At 43.4% G+C, this 17508-nt stretch overlaps 1 protein-coding gene across 1 annotated transcript in view; it reads right to left on the bottom strand.

The window, feature by feature from the left end:
• The window catches only part of LOC144507904 (pituitary tumor-transforming gene 1 protein-interacting protein-like), a 97012-nt gene that overhangs the window by 50709 nt on the left and 28795 nt on the right, over nt 1-17508 (bottom strand). Inside the window, exons 4-5 of the mRNA XM_078235389.1 lie at nt 14410-14539; nt 11011-11076 (exon numbers count right to left, since the gene is read on the bottom strand). Of these exons, the coding sequence (XP_078091515.1) occupies nt 11011-11076; nt 14410-14539 (196 nt within the window). The remainder of the gene's footprint in view (nt 1-11010; nt 11077-14409; nt 14540-17508) is intronic.

Genomic DNA, 17508 nt, shown 5'->3' with positions numbered 1-17508 from the left:
GCTCCAAGCTGTGGTCTGCTCTTCGTGCTCCTTGTGGGACATTTCCAATGCCCGGGACCAGCACGTGTGCAGAAAGTGTCTCCAGCTCAGCTCTTGGCAGCCCGCATTTCGGAGCTGAAGCAGCAGCTGGAGACACTGCGGAGCATCCGCAAGGTGGAGAGAGTATCGTGGATAGCACATATAGAGAGGTGGTCACACTGCAGGCTCAGACTCCACAGGCAGGAAGGGAATAGGTGACCACCAGGCAGAGCAAGAGAGGTAGGCAGGCAGTGTAGGAATCTCCTGTGACTTTCCCCTGCAAAACAGATACACCATTTTGGATAGTGTTGCAGGGAATGGCCTTTCAGGGGAAAACGGCAACAGCCAAATCTATTATACCACACTTGGTTCAGCTGCCGCAGGGAGGAGTAAAATGAGAGAGAATGCAATAGTTATATAATTATGGAGGATTCAATTGTAAGGGGAATAGATAGGCGTTTCTGTGGCCGCAAGCGAGACTCCAGGATGGTATGTTGCCTCCCTGGTGTTAGGGTCCAGGGCGGCTGCAGGACATTCTGAAGGGGGAGGTTGACTAGCCAGTGGTCATAGAACACGTTGGTCCTAAAAGGGGAATATAAGGAGCTAGGCAGCAAGCTAAAAAGTCGGACCTCAAAGGTAGCGATCACAGGGATTATTACCGGTGCCACATGCTAGTCAGAGTAGAAACAGCAGGATACTTAGGATGAATACGTGGCTAAAAAGATGGTGTGAGAGGGAGGGTTTCAGATTCCTAGGGCATTGGGGCTGATTCTAGGGTGGTGGGACCTGTACAAACTGGACGGGTTACACCTGGGCAGGACCAGGACCGGTGGGGGATACTAGCTAGAGTGGTTGGGGAAGGTTTAAACTAATATAGCAGGGGATGGGAACCTTTGCAAGGATTCAGAGCAGGGGAAATGAAGAACAAGAGGAAAAGACAGTAAGGAGAATAAAGAAAGTGATAAGCAGAGAAATCAAGGCCCAGAGTCAGTTAAGGACAGTAAAAAATAGGAAAAGGAAAAGAAATGTTAAAAGTGCTGACCTTAATGTTTTGTACCAAAATGCTCGGAGCATTCAAAACAAAATGGATGAATTAGTTGCACAGATAAATGAAAGAGGTATGATATAGCTGACATTACAGAGATGTGGCTCCTAGGTGACCAAGGATGGGAACTAAACATTGAGGACTATTCAGTGTTTAGGAAGGACAGACAGAAAGGAAAAGGTGGTGGAGTTGCATTGTTCATTAAAGATGATATCGATAGGATATTGAGGAAAGATATCAGCATAGATGATGTGGAATCTGCATGGGTCGAGTTCAGAAACAACAATTGGCATAAACAATTGGTGGGGGTGGTATACAGACCACCAAACTGTAGTGGTAATGTGGGGAAAGGCATTAGACAGGGAATCAGAGATGCACATGTTAAAGGAACATCTGTGATTATGGGTGACTTTAATCTGCATAAAGATTGGGAGAGTCAAATTAGTCACAGTACAACAGAGGAGGAATTTTTGGAGTGTATACGGGATGGTTTTCTGGAGCAATACGTTGAGGAACTAGCAAGGGAACAGGCCATCTTGGACTGGGTGTTGTGCAAGAGAAAGGATAGCTGGCAATCTAGTTGTGAGAGAACTCTTGGGGACAAGTGACCATAATATGGTAGAATTCTTTGTCAAAGTGGATAGTGATGCAGTTGATTCTGCGACCTGGGTCCTGAATTTCAATAAAGGAACTACGATGGCATGAGGCATGAATTGGCCATGATGGACTGGGAAACATTACTGAAAGGAAAGACAGTGGCAGGCAATGGCAGACATTTAAAGAACAAATAGGTCAACTCCAGAAATTGTTAATTCCTGTTTGGCGCAAGAGTGGGAAGGGAATTGTGGCTAAACTATGGCTTACAAGGAAAATTAGAAATATCAGATTCAAGGAAGAAGCATAACAATGGTCAAGAAAAAGCAATAGATCTGTGGATTGGGAGCAGTTTAAAATTCAGCAAAGGAGGACCAAGGGATTAAGAAGGAAAAATAGAGTATGACAGTAAGCTAGCGGGGAACATAAAAACTGACTGTAAAAGTTTCTATAGGTATGTAAAGAGAAACAAAATGACAAAAACAAATGTAGACCCCTTATAGTCAGAAACAAAAGAATTCATTACCAGGAATAAAGAAATGGCGGAGGAATTACATTCGTACTTTGCTTCAGTCTTCACAAAGGAAGACATGAATAATGTATCAGAAGTTCAGAAAGAAACAAGTTTTAGTGAGGAGTTGAAGGAAATCAGCATTAGTAGAGAAATGGCTTTGGTGAAATTGATGGGATTGAAGGTGGATAAATCGCCAGGGCCTGATAATCTACACCTCAAAGTACTTAAGGAAGTGGCCCTGGAAATAGTAGATCCATTGGTGGTTATTTTCTAAAATTCTTTGGACTCTGGACTGGCGCCAACAAATTGGAGGGTAGCTAATGTAAGCCCGCTATTCAAAAAGGGAGGTAGAGAGAAAACAGGGAACTATAGACCAGTGAGTCTGATGTCGGTATTGGGGAAGTTGCTAGAGTCCATAATAACAGCGTTTGGAAGGCAGTGGTATAATCAGACGAAGTCAGCACGGATTTACAAAAGGGAAATCATTCTTGATGAATCTTGAGATGGATAGAGAGTTAGTTAGCAGATAGGAAGCAAACAAATTGGCAAAAATAGGTCGTTTTCTGATTGGCAGTCAGTGACTAGTGGGGTTCTGCAGGGATCTGTGCTAAGACCCCAACAGATTATTACTTGAATGGGTGCAAATTGAGAGGGGCGAATACTCAGTGAGACCTTGGTGTCCTCGTGCATCAATCGCTGAAAATAAGCATGCAGGTACAGCAGGCAGTAAAGAAGGTAAATGGTCTGTTGGCCTTTATAACGAAAGGAATTGAGTGTAAGGATAGGGATGTTTTCTGCAATTGTTTGGGGCTTTAGTAAGGCCACATCTGGAGTACTGTGCGCAGTTTTGGTGACCTTATCTGAAGAAGGATGTCCTTGTGGCTCAAAAGGGAAGGGGGGAGAGGAGTAGAGGATTAGTCATTGGGGACTCCATAGTTAAAGGGACGGATAGGAGATTCTGTGGGAACGAGAGAGACTCGCGGGTTGGTGTGTTGCCTCCCAGGAGCCAGAGTTCGCGATGTCTCGGATCGTGTTTTCGATATCCTTAAGGGGGAGGGGGACCAGCCCCAAGTTGTGGTTCACATAGGCTCTCAAGACATAGGTAGGAAAAGGGATGGGGATGTAAGGCAGAAATTCAGGGAGTTAGGGTGGAAGCTTAGGGCTAGAACAAACAAAGTTGTTATCTCTGGTTTGTTACCCGTGCCACGTGATAGTGAGGAGGGGAATAGGGAGAGAGAGCAGTTGAACACGTGGTTACAGGGATGGTGCAGGAGGGAGGGATTCAGATACCTGGACAATTGGGGCTCTTTCTGGGGTAGGTGGGACCTCTACAAACAGGATGGTCTGCACTTGAACCAGAGGGGTACCAATATCTTGGGGGGGAAATTTGCTAATGCTCTTCGGGAGGGTTTAAACTAATTCAGCAGGGGGGTGGGTACCTGAATTGTAGCTCCGGTGTACAGGAGGTTGAGAGTAGTGAGGTCATGGATGAGGTTTCAGAGTCGCAGGAGTGTACTGGCAGGCAGGAAGGCGGTTTGAAGTGTGTATACTTCAATGCCAGGAGCATCCGGAATAAGGTGGGTGAGCTTGCAGCATGGGTTGGTACCTGGGATTTCGATGTTGTGGCCATCTCGGAGACATGGATAGAGCAGGGACAGGAATGGTTGTTGCAGGTTCCGGGGTTTAGATGTTTCAGCAAGTGCAGGGAAGGTGGTAAAAGAGGGGGAGGTGTGGCATTGTTAGTCAAGGACAGTATTACGGTGGCAGAAAGGACATTTGATGAGGACTCGTCTACTGAGGTAGTTTGGGCTGAGGTTAGAAACAGGAAAGGAGGTCACCCTGTTGGGAGTTTTTTTATAGACCTCCGAAAAGTTCCAGAGATGTGGAGGAAAAGATTGCAAAGATGATTCTGGATAGGAGTGAAAGTAACAGGGTAGTTGTACTGGGGGACTTTAACTTTACAAATATTGACTGGAAAAGCTATAGTTGAGTACTTTAGAGGGGTCGGTTTTTGTCCAGTGTGTGCAGGAAGGCTTCCTGACGCAGTATGTAGATAGACCAACAAGAGGCGAGGCCACATTGGATTTGGTACTGGGTAATGAACCAGGCCAGGTGTTAGATTTGGAGGTAGGTGAGCACTTCGGTGACAGTGACCACAATTCGATTACGTTTACTTTAGCAATGGAAAAGGATAGGTATATACCAAAGGGCAAGAGTTATAGCTGGGGGAAAGGAAACTATGATGCGATTAGGCGAGATTTAGCTGGCATAGGTTGGGGAAGGAAACTGCAGGGGATGGGCACAATTGTAAGGTGGAACTTGTTCAAGGAACAGCTACTACGCGTCCTTGATAAATATGTACCTGTCAGGCAGGGAGGAAGCAGACGTGTGAGGGAACCGTGGTTTACTAAGGAGGTTGAATCTCTTGTGAAGAGGAAGAAGGAGACTTATGTTAAGATGAGACGTGAAGGCTCAGTTAGGGTGCTTGAGAGTTACAAGTTAGCCAGGAAGGACCTAAAGAAAGAGTTAAGAAGAGCCAGGAGGGGACATGAGAAGTCTTTGGCAGGTAGGATCAAGGAAAACCCTAAAGCTTTCTATAGGTATGTCAGGAGTAAAAAAATGACTAGGGTAAGATTAGGGCCAGTCAAGGACAGGAGTGGGAAGTTGTGCGTGGAGTCTGAAGAGATAGGAGAGGCACTAAATGAATATTTTTCGTTGGTATTCACACTGGAGAGGGACAGTGTTGTTGAGGGGAGTACTGAGATGCAGGCTGTTGGACTGGATGGGATTGATGTTCATAAGGAGGTGGTGTTAGCAATTCTGGAAAGGGTAAAAATAGATAAGTCCCCTGGGCCGGATGGAATTTATCCTAGGATTCTCTGGGAGGCTAGAGAGGAGATTGCAGAGCCTTTGGCTTTGATCTTTGTGCCGTCATTGTCTACTGGAACAGTGCCAGAAGACTGGAGGATAGCAAATGTTGTCCCCTTGTTCAAGAAGGGGAGTAGGGACAACCCTGGTAATTATAGACCGGTGAGCCTTACTTCCGTTGTGGGCAAAGTATTGGAAAGGATTATAAGAGATAGGATTTATAATCACCTAGAAAGGAATAATTTGATTAGGGATAGTCAACACGGTTTTGTGAAGGGTAGGTCGTGCCTCACAAACCTTATTGAGTTCTTTGAGAAGGTGACCAAAGAGGTGGATGAGGGTAAAGCGGTTGATGTGGTGTATATGGATTTCAGCAAAGCGTTTGATAAGGTTTCCCATGGTAAGCTTTTGCAGAAAATACGGACACGTGGGATTGAGGGTGATTTAGTGGTTTGGATCAGGAATTGGCTAGCTGTAAGAAAACAAAGGGTGGTGGTTGATGGGAAATATTCATCCTGGAGTTCAGTTACTAGTGGTGTACCGCAAGGATCTGTTTTGGGGCCACTGCTGTTTGTCATTTTTATAAATGACCTGGATGAGGGCGTGGAAAGATGGATTAGTAAATTTGCGGATGACACTAAAGTCGGTGGAGTTGTAGACAGTGCGGAGGGAAGTGGCAGGTTACAGAGGGACATAGATAAGCTGCAGAGCTGGGCTGAGAGGTGGCAAATGGAGTTTAATGCGGAAAAGTGTGAGGTGATTCACTTTGGAAGGAGTAACAGGAATACAGAGTACTGGGCTAATGGTAAGATACTTGGTAGTGTGGATGAACAGAGGGATCTGGGTGTCCATGTGCATAGATCCCTGAAAGTTGTTAAGAAGGCGTACGGTGTGTTAGCTTTTATTGGTAGAGGGATTGAGTTTCGGAGCCAGGAGGTCATGCTACAACTGTACAAAACTCTGGTGCGGCCACATTTGGAGTATTGCGTACAGTTCTGGTCGCCATATTATAGGAAAGATGTTGAAGTGTTGGAAAGGGTGCAGAGGAGATTTACCAGGATGTTGCCTGGTATGGTGGGAAAATCGTATGAGGAAAGGCTGAGGGGCTTGAGGTTGTTTTCGTTAGAGAAGAAGGTTACGAGGTGACTTAATAGAGGCATACAAGATGATCAGAGGATTAGATAGGGTGGATAGTGAGAGCCTTTTTCCTCGGATGGTGTTGGCTAGCACGAGGGGACATAGCTTTAAATTGAGGGGTGAGAGATACAGGACAGATGTTAGAGGTAGGTTCTTTACTCAGAGTAGTAAGGGCGTGGAATGCCCTGCCTGCAGCAGTGGTGGACTTGTCAAGGTTGAGAGCGTTCAAGTGGTTATTGGATAAACATATGGATGATATTGGAAGAGTGTAGATTAGAGGGGCTTTAGATTGGTACCACTGGTTGGCGCAACATCGAGGGCCGAAGGGCCTGTACTGCGCTGTAATGTTCTATGATATAGACGGAGGTCAACGAAAGTTTGCCAGGCTGAATCCTGGGATGGCAGGTCTGTCATACGAGGAGCGAGTAAGTTGGTTAGGATTATATTCACTGGAGTTTGGAAGAGTGAGGGGTGGGATCTCATAGAAAATTATAAAATTCTAACAGGATTAGGCAGACTGCATTCAGAAAGAATGGTGGTGGAGTCCAGAACTAGGGGTCATAGTTTGAGGATAATGGGTAAACCTTTTAGAACTGTGAGGAGAAATTTCTTCACCCAGAGGGTGGTGAATGTGTGGAATTCACTACCACAAAATGTAGTTGAGGCCAAAATGTCTGATTTCAAGAAGAAATTAAATAAAATATAGCCCTTGGGGCTAAATGGATCAAGGGATATGTGGGGGGGGGGCGGGGGAGCGCGGGGTGATCAGCCATGATCAAAATGAATGGCGGAGCAGGCTTGAAGGGCCAAATGGCCTATTCCTGTTTCTAGTTTCTAAGTCAGGCTGGTGTGTGGTTTGGAAAGGAACTTGCAGGTGGTGGTGTTCCTATGCATCTGCTGTCCTTTACGTTCTTGGTGATAGAGGTTTGAAAGGTGCTGTCAAAGGAGTTGCTGCAGTACATCTTGTACTGCCACACTACTGCCACTGTGCGTCAGTGATGGAGGGAGTGAAGGTTGAAGATGGTTGGGGGATACTAATCAAGCAAATTGTTTTATCCTGGATGGGATGGTGTTGAGTCTTTTTTTGTGTGTCATTGGAGCTGCACACATTCAGACATGGGGAGGGTATTCTATTACACTCTTGACTAGTGCCTTGTAGATGATGCATAGGCTATGGGGAGTCAGCAGGTGAGTTATTAACCACAGGATCCCCAGCCTCTGACCTGCTCTTGTAGCCACAGTATTTATATGGTTGGTCAGTTCAGTTTCTGTAATGGTACCCTCAGGATGTGGATATTAAGGGATTCAGTGATGATAATGCCATTGAATGTCAAGGAGAGATGACTGAATTCTCTCTTTTTGCCGAGCACTTGTGCGTCATGAATATTTCTTGCTACTAATCGGTCCAAACCCGGATATTGTCCTGGTCAAAAAACAAAGAAAATTACAGCACAGGAACAGGCCCTTCGGCCCTCGAAGCCGGCACCGATCATGTTGCCCGACTTAACTAAAACCCCCTACCCTTCCGGGGACCATATCCCTCTATTCCCATCCTATTCATGTGTTTGTCAAGACGCCCCTTAAAAGCCATTACTGTATCCGCTTCCACTACCTCACCCGGCAGCGAGTTCCAGGCACCCACCACCCTCTGTGTAAAAACACTTGCCTCGTACATCTCCTTTAAACCTTGCCCCTCGCACCTTAAACCCTAGTAATTGACTCTTCTACCCTGGGAAAAAGCTTCTGACTATCCACTCTGTCCATGCCCCTCAATCTTGTAGACTTCTATCAAGTCGCTCCTCAACCTCCGTCGTTCCAGTGAGAACAAACCAAGTTTCTCTAATCTCTCCTCATAGCTAATGCCCTCCATACCAGGCAACATCCTGGTAAATCTTTTCTGTACCCTCTCCAAAGCCTCCACATCCTTCTGGTAGTGCGGCAACCAGAATTGAACACTATATTCCAAGTGCACCCTAACTAAAGTTTTATAAAGCTGCAACATGACTTGCCAATTTTTAAACTCAATGCCCCGGCCGATGAAGGCAAGCATGCCGTATGCCTTCTTGACTAACCTTCTTCACCTGCATTGCCACTTTCAGTGTCGTGTTTCATATTGATGTGGAGTGCTTCAGTATGAGTGACTGCGAATTGCGCAATCAGCGAACACCCCTATTTTTGACTTTATAATGGAGAGAAGATCATTGATGAAGCAACTGAAGATGGATAGCCAAGGCCACGACCCTGAGGAACTCCTTCAATGACGCCCTGGGGCTGAGATGATTGACCTCGAACAACCCCATCTTCTGTTGTGCTATGTCTCCAACCAGTTTTCTCTTGATTCCCACTGACTTCAGCTTTGCTAGGGCTCTTTGTACCACACACCATCAAATGCTGCCTTGATGGCAATGACAGTTACTCTCACCTAAACTCTGGAGTTCAGCTTTTTTGTCCACGTTTGGACTAAGACTCCAATGAGGTCAGGAGCCGAGTGGCTCTTGCAGAACCCAAACTGAGTTTCATTGTCGATGATCCCTTTGATGATTATCAAGAGTAGACTGATGGGATGTTAATTGGCCAGGTTATCCTCAATTAAATTTTAAAACATTGGATGCAGCAAATAAAAAGGCTATTTTGAAAATAACAATTGACCTTTTACAAATTTCTTTATTCTTGATCATCAGCAAGCATGCTAAGTTGCTAATAGAAAAATCCCCCGAAGACATCTTTCATTAAGACATCATCATATTTTCTCTGGTAGCACTGCAACCATGTTATGTAAATGATACTTCTCTTGGGTCATCCATTCTCTCCCTCCCCAACTCCAAGAAAGCTGTATGAATAAGGACTGAAAGAACATTGAGAAAGTCTTTTTTTTAAAACAAAACATGCACACACACACATTCAGAGAAAGAAAAGATGAGACCAAGAAACCAGCTGACCTAGCGAGTTTTCTGCATGAAAACTAATTTGAAGAAAATGTGGGAGACTGTGTAGGGTAGTAGTTTAATTTAGTACCTCCATACACTGAAATCGATGACTCAGTATTCACAAATAGCCCTTAAGTGAATAACTGATACTCAAAGTAAGCCTTAAATGAAACATTAACTAAATTTAACTGTTGTCTTTTCTTCAATATAGACCAATTATTATTTTGGAGAAAAACAAATCAAATGGTGTTTATTCAACCTCCAGCTTAATGGATAACAGACAGTATTCTATAAAACATTAAATTTGGTACACGAGCAACGAGTTTCATTGAAAGTTCCAATGTTAACTCCGGTGATACCAATGACATCCATTATGCCTGTATGCAGTGCTCTAGTTGGAGTTTCCATTGATAAAACACATCACTGCTGTGACACACAATAGTTGCCACTTTACAGTACTTTTGAACTGTAAATGTTTATTCTAGATATTTCAGTAAGTGAAAATTCAAATGTTCAAGTTTAAACAAAATAAATTCAAAGATGGCTCAGATTCTTTCATTAAATTTGATTATAAATAAACCTTTGCAGCAATGCCTATTTTCAAGATGTTGACTGACCTAAAACACACTCCAATATCTGGGGCAGGAATAATGTGTGCATGCCCATCTGAACTGTGCTGTGTCTCAGTTGAGAGGAGGAAGTCGGCATTCTTTACCGAGGCCTGAAACAGGTGTCAGGCTCTTAGCAATTGCAATTAAGGGTCTGAATGCCTGTTTGAACCTCCCACTTCAAGACTCAAGAGTTGGCAGCCAGTGTCATGACCAGCTGCATTCGATAAAGCCAGTCTTTGGGAGCAACCTACAATGGAAGATTCACATTTACTGACCTGAATATGGAGCCTGAAGATGCAGCAATGTTCCTCCTGAGCTCACATTTTTTAAAAAACTCATCACCACTCGAGAGCCGAATAGTGCCTCTATTTCAACAACCTGCATGCAATGTTCACATTGGGTGCAGGAGGATAAAGGTTTTGCACATGTGTGTGTGCGCGTGTGCGTGCGTGGACATTCACAATGTCATAATCCAATATGATATTGAATACAAACAAGTTTAATTCTGAAGCAAACAAGCCCTTTTAGAGGATAATAGCTAGAAAAGGAATGAAAGGAAGCTTTTGCCTCTCACTGCCTGCCCTTGGTAGGGAAATAAGTGACACTGGGGATGAAGGGTTAAGGGCGAGCAACAGCAGAGTAAGAGTGGATATGGATACAGAAGAGGAGGTGGTAGCAAGGGGAGGAGGAGGTTGTGGGAAAGTGAAGTTGTAGGAGACATAATAGTAAGAAACTGACAGGCCTTATCACAAGTAATGGAATAGGGGGGACAGTGGTGTAGGAGGAGACAGGAAAGTGAAAGGAACTGTTAGGAGCTGCTAAGACCTTTCTTCACAATCGCCACCCTAAATTTAGTCTGCAGATGTTTTTAGCTCCTTTCCAGACTGCAACATGTTAGCCCAGCAGTCAAAGGGTAGAAAAAAGTGAGAAATAGATTACAGTGCATGGGTTTCCTCTGGGTGCTCCAGTTTCCTCCCACACTCCAAAGATGTGCAGGTTAGGTGGATTGGCCATGCTAAATTGTTCCTTCGTATCAGGGGGATTAGCATAAATACATGGGGTTACAGGGATAGAGCCCGGATGGGATTGTTGTCTTGATGGGCCAAATTGTCTCCTTCTGTATTGTAGGAATTCAATGATTCTAAAGAGATAGGGGAGAGTGCAAGAGCAGCTGAGAAAAGGATCAAGAGAAAAAAAGGATTCTCAGAATTATCATTTACAAAAATTCAGGAAATCAACCCACAAGCAGTTAAATGAAATTACACATCCAAAGCTGAATTGTACCCTCTCTCTTACCTTTCCTCCCTTTGCTGCTTTCTTTCCTCTTGCTGCTTCGCCAGCCTCACTTCCTCTTCATCAAGACTATGACAAATAAATTAGTAAATAATTTACATTTCTAATCGTGCTTTTGATCATCTATTAAAGACAACATTCATTTTGACATTACTCATTTAAGCATAATGCGCCTATTTTTGCTGCTTAAGTTTAAACAGCTGGAGACAAGATGGACAAGGTTAGAATGTTTAAATTAAGAGCTAATTTCTGCATTCTTGGTTCTTGTTATTTCCAGATATTAAGATTAAGCATTCGAGGAAATGTGAAAAAAGACTGAAGTCATCAAGAGGTCTGATGAAGCAACCTCTATATCACATCACCATCAAATACAGGAAGAGGCCATTTGCCCCATTGTACCTTCATCAGCTTTTGAAAGAGTTATCCAATTAGTCCCAATTCCCTGCTCTTCCCCATGGAAATTTTCTCCTTTCCAGTATACATACAATTCTAATTTGAAAGTTGCTATTGAATGTGCTGCCACCAACTGGTGAAGCGACAGTACAGTAATATGTGCATGCTAAACAGCAGAAGGTGTGTGCTATAGACAGTGCTAAGCCATCCCACAGTCAACAGATGAAATCAAAGTCCAGCTACATCATGTCCTGAATGGTAGTGGACAATGAAACAACTAACAGGAGGAGGAGACTCCATGGACATCCCCATCTTCAATGATAGCAAAGCCCAGCACGTGTGTGCACAGAAACGAGGCTGATGTGCTTGCAACCATCTTCAGCCAGAAGTGCCCAGTTGATGACCCATCTCCAGTGCCTTGAGGTCCCCATCATCAAAGAAGCCAATCTTCAGCCAAACTGAGTCAATCCAGGGCTGTAATGGGGCAACGGCTATAGCCTCTGAAAGTATCCTTGTGCTTCAGAGCTAGCTGTCCCGTAAGCCACAGTGTTCCAGCAAGACACTCGGATCTACCCAGCAATGTGGAAAATGGTCATGGTTTCCAAAAAAAAAAGCAGGGTAATTCTGTCCAATTTTGGACCCTTCAATGGGGTATTCTGCAGTGAGTAACTCGCTTCCCGACTCCCCAAAGCCTTTCAAGCAGCTACGAGGCACAGGTCAAGTGTGAGATGGAATACTTTCCACTTGCTTGAATGAGTATACAATGCCAACAACACTCAAGAAGCCCAATACCATCTAGGACAGAGCAGACCACCTGTTTGGCACCCCAGCTAACATCCTGAACATTCTCTTCCTCCACCATTGGAACACTATTGCTGCAATATTCATCATCCACAAAATAGGCCAAAGGACAAGGTCAAGGTTAATTAGGAATGGGTAATAAATGCTGGTCTTTCCAGCGATGCTCACATTCCTTGAATGAATAAGGGGATCCTTTCAGGCAATGTATTCCAGATCACCATAACTCAATGCATAAAAAAGTCCTCTTTTTTGCTAATTATCTTAAACATGTGTCCTTAGTTTACCAATCTTTGACTAGGGGAAAAGCTGTGGAGGTTAGGTTGATTGGCCATGCTAAATTGACCCTAGTGTCAGGGGGATTAGCAGGGTAAATATGTGGGTTACGGGAATAAGACCTGCGTGGGATTGAGGTTAGGGCTGACTCAATGGGCCGAATGGCCTCCTTCTGCACTGTAGGGATTCTATGAAAAGACTTCACTCATTTACTCGGTCAAAAACCCTTAACCGTAACCATTTCCCAACAAGTTGCTTCTCTGGAAAATTTTAAACATCCCAGCCATTTCATAAAGGTGGTAAGAAAAGGAAGACAATGAGCAGTGGTTAGAATTGGTGATAAAAGCAAGATCCAAGAGACAGATTTATGAGGGGACTATTGAAGATACAGAGAGAAGTAGCAATACATAAAGGTTGGTGGAAAATTGGGAGAATGTTAGGCTAAGATAATTGAACGGTTTGTCTCAAGGTGGAGTGCAAAGGCGGCTAGAGCTAGGAGGATTAAGAGTGCATGCTGGAACACAGTTGGAGCAGGTTACAGAAGCAAGGAGGGGAAATCACAGAGGGATTTGTAAATGACAATGAGTATTCGAATGGAAGCAGGAGTTAGAGGACAAGATATAGCTGAGGACTGATAGAATAAGATGGAGTTTTGGACAAGTTTTGACTTGGGAAAGTGAAAGACATCTCAGGAGACTGGCAAAAAATCCATTAGAGTAAATTGAGTCAAGCGGTGACGAAAAGTGAAACTATGAATAGGATTTCTTTCAACAGTAGAGGGACTGGAGACAGACAGTATTTCATAGTGCACCTTAAAAAAGATTACTGCCTGCAGTAGAGCCTGCTTGGTTTCTCTGAATTAAAATGAAAAGCTATTAAAATGAATCAGAGGAAAGCATACAAGCTCTTTGCCAAGAGGTTGAAGGGCGATTGCACTTAAGAAATGCAATGCTCTTTCCATTTGAGCCAGCTGGAGAAATTGGAGAGCTGAGAAAATGGAGCAATTTACAGCATTAACAATTGACAAAGGGTAAGAAAATACAAAACCATTTAACAACCACAACCAATTGCTGGACCACAGCTCTGGTGGGGATAATTTGACAAGTCTGTCCCTTACTCCTCCTGGTTTTACATTCCTCATTTGAATTACTATACCTGATTGAAGAATGGGAAGAGTTTGGCTTTGGAACTGGCCCCAGGTGTTTCACCCACCAGTTTTTATTTTCAACTTGCTTGTAAAGCAACTCAAAAGAACACTTAGCTGCTCAATAATTAACTGCTCATTTTAGGTTGAACTGAGCTAGGTAATTTGTACATATAAAATGTGCAGTGGACCAGCATCATGTTGTTCTATGGAGTTTCATAGTACATATTTGTGCTATTCTAGTGATCCACTGAACGTGCAGTTAAGCCAGCACATAGTGAAAACTGCTCAGTTGGTCACTTACGAGTATTATCTTTTTTAAAAAAGTATAAATACAAGTTTCTGCTTTTGCAACAAATCAAATATCAAACATATATTTTCAGCAGATCTGATTAAATCAGATTTTTCAGCAAGATCCTTCACAAAAGATGACTATTTAGCAGGTTTATAAATGCAATTTCAGCTTTGTCATAAGAGGCCTGTGCTTAGCAGATGCTTTTATATGATGTGGATATAATCCTATTGTGAAAAAAATGGTCACCAAAAGTTTTACTTAGCATAGTCTATCAACATTAAATTAGCAAGTTTGGTCCACAATACTGACATCATTATGCATCTTTCAAAGCTGTTCAGCCTGAACAATAAATTCAGATGCTGCCCACTGGTTTAAATACACTGGCATTTTTGCTCCAGCATTCTGTTCTTAAATGAGACCTGAGGTTTGTATGAGCTGTCAATGACTCAGACTAGACCATAGAACATGCACAGAATATTTTGAAAATGACAATTACCCGTGGGATTTCTTCTTGCAACAGCAACATACTTTCTTCCTGCAACAGCAGTAACAGCAGCAACACACCAAAGGCAGCAGAATGAGTCCCCCGACCACAGACATTGCAATGATCAAGGATTCAAAGTTCACTGCAGAAAAATAAGATTAGCAGAATTTAAGGCAAGTGTAACTCAGCAGCTTAGTCATCATCAACCATTTTTGATCATCATATTTCACATGCTCCAATATTTTATTTTCAGTACTTGATCATGTTTTCCATTATAGTATCCACCATTGACTTCTATTCCTTTATTGACTTCCATAGCATCAAGTTTTGGTTGCGTTTGCCACAAAATCCAGCAGGATTTCATGACATCTTACTTGGCTTATATTCAGAAAAGGAACCAGAATATTGTGGAAGTGAGGAAAAGGAGAGAGAGGTAGAGTGAAAACAAACCAACACATTGCCATGGTGATGACGGGCCAGGAGAAATATATAATCTGCATGTGTACATCTGCTGTCTGTCTCCTTAATTTAAATATGACCATAAGATTAATTTAGCGGTTTAATTATTAAACCAACAAGAAACTAATCGGAATGATTAGAGAGTAGCAATTGGACATCCAATACAAGAGTTTTGGAGTTCCATATTTAGCGTTTTCAGAATGGACCAGTGGATTTTATGTTCATTGGTCAATTTTAAGTGAGAACTAAACCAAGAACATTTTTCTATAATGACCTGGTTCCTGTTCCTAACTACAAACAGATATAAGAAACTAACTTACGATCAATGTTTAAAGGTTACAGTGTCTGCAGGGACTGAGAAGACAAAATTCTTGATTCTGCTTTGTTGCAATTATAAAATACTGATCATGAAGGTGAATCTAAAACTGTATCTTAAATATATAAACCAAGTTGAGATTTACTTATTTTTATAATATTCCCCCACAGATATGTGTCCCCTCCACAGAGCATGGCAGAATCAATAAATGAAAGTGGTTCCAAAAGTTATCAGATCACATACATTTGGAGTATAAGCAGCAAAATGTTTCCTTTATGTCTTTGAAGTTGCAACACGCAACTTCCTCCAAGCCGACACTTTAGTTAAGAAAGCCCACCAATACCTCTTCTTTCTCAGAAGACTAAGGAAATTTGGCACGTCCGCTACGACTCTCACCAACATTTACAGATGGACCATATAAAGCATTCTTTCTGGTTGTATTACAGTTTGGTATGGCTCCTGCTCCGTCCAAGACCACAAGAAACTACAAAGGGTCATGAACGAAGCCCAGCCCATCACTCAAACCAACCTCCCATCCATTGACACTGTCTACACTTCCCGCAGCCTCGGAAAAACAGCCAGCACGCTCAGATACCCCAGACATACTCTCTTCCACCTTCTTCCGTCAGGAAGAAGATACAAAAGTCTGAGGTCACATACCAACTGACCCCAAGAACAGCTTCTTCCCTGTTGCCATCAGACTTTTGAATGGACCTACATCGCATTAAGTTGATCTTTCTCTACACCCTAGCTATAACTCTAACACTACCTTCTGCACCCTCTCCTTGTCTATATACAGTATGCTTTGTCTGTATAGCGTGCAAGAAACAATACTTTTCACTGTATACTAATACAGGTGACAATAATAGAACATAGAACATAGAACAGTACAGCACAGAACAGGCCCTTCGGCCCACGATGTTGTGCCGACCTTCATCTGAAACCAAGATCAAGCTATCCCACTCCCTACCATCCTGGTGTGCTCCATGTGCCTATCCAATAACCGCTTAAATGTTCCTAAAGTGTCTGACTCCACTATCACTGCAGGCAGTCCATTCCACACCCCAACCACTCTCTGCGTGAAGAACCTACCTCTGATATCCTTCCTATATCTCCCACCATGAACCCTATAGTTATGCCCCCTCGTAATAGCTCCATCCACCCGAGGAAATAGTCTTTGAACGTTCACTCGATCTATCCCCTTCATCATTTTATAAACCTCTATTAAGTCTCCCCTCAATCTCCTCCGCTCCAGAGAGAACAGCCCCAGCTCCCTCATCCTTTCCTCATAAGACCGACACTCCAAACCAGGCAGCATCCTGGTAAATCTCCTCTGCACTCTTTCCAGCGCTTCCACATCCTTCTTATAGTGAGGTGACCAGAACTGCACGCAATGTTCCAAATGCGGTCTCACCAAGGTCCTGTACAGTTGCAGCATAACCCCACGGCTCTTAAACTCCAACCCCCTGTTAATAAAAGCTAACACACTATATGCCTTCTTCACAGCTCTATCCACTTGAGTGGCAACCTTTAGAGATCTGTGGATATGGACCCCAAGATCTCTCTGTTCCTCCACAGTCTTCAGAACCCTACCTTTGACCCTGTAATCCACATTTAAATTAGTCCTACCAAAATGAATCACCTCACATTTATCAGGGTTAAACTCCATTTGCCATTTTTCAGCCCAGCTTTGCATCCTATCTATGTCTCTTTGCAGCCTACAACACCCCTCCACCTCATCCACTACTCCACCAATCTTGGTGTCATCAGCAAATTTACTGATCCACCCTTCAGCCCCCTCCTCTAAGTCATTAATAAAAATCACAAAGAGCAGAGGACCAAGCACCGATCCCTGCGGCACTCCGCTAGCAACCTGCCTCCAGTCCGAAAATTTTCCATCCACCACCACCCTCTGTCTTCGATCAGACAGCCAGTTACCTATCCAATCGGCCAACTTTCCCTCTATCCCACACCTCCTTACTTTCATCATAAGCCGACCATGGGGGACCTTATCAAACGCCTTACTAAAATCCATGTATATGACATCAACCGCCCTACCTTCATCAACACACCTAGTTACCTCCTCAAAAAATTCTATCAAATTTGTGAGGCACGACTTGCCCTTCACGAATCCGTGCTGACTATCCCGGATTAATCCGCATCTTTCTAAATGGTCGTAAATCCCATCCCTAAGGACCTTTTCCATCAATTTACCAACCACCGAAGTCAGACTAACCGGTCTATAATTACCAGGGTCATTTCTATTCCCTTTCTTAAACAGAGGAACAACATTTGCCACTCTCCAGTCCTCTGGCACCATCCCCGTGGACAGCGAG

This window comes from Mustelus asterias, chromosome 2, assembly GCF_964213995.1.
Source record: "Mustelus asterias chromosome 2, sMusAst1.hap1.1, whole genome shotgun sequence".
Classification (NCBI taxonomy): Eukaryota; Metazoa; Chordata; class Chondrichthyes; order Carcharhiniformes; family Triakidae; genus Mustelus; species Mustelus asterias.
This window is presented reverse-complemented; position numbering and strand designations above follow the sequence as displayed.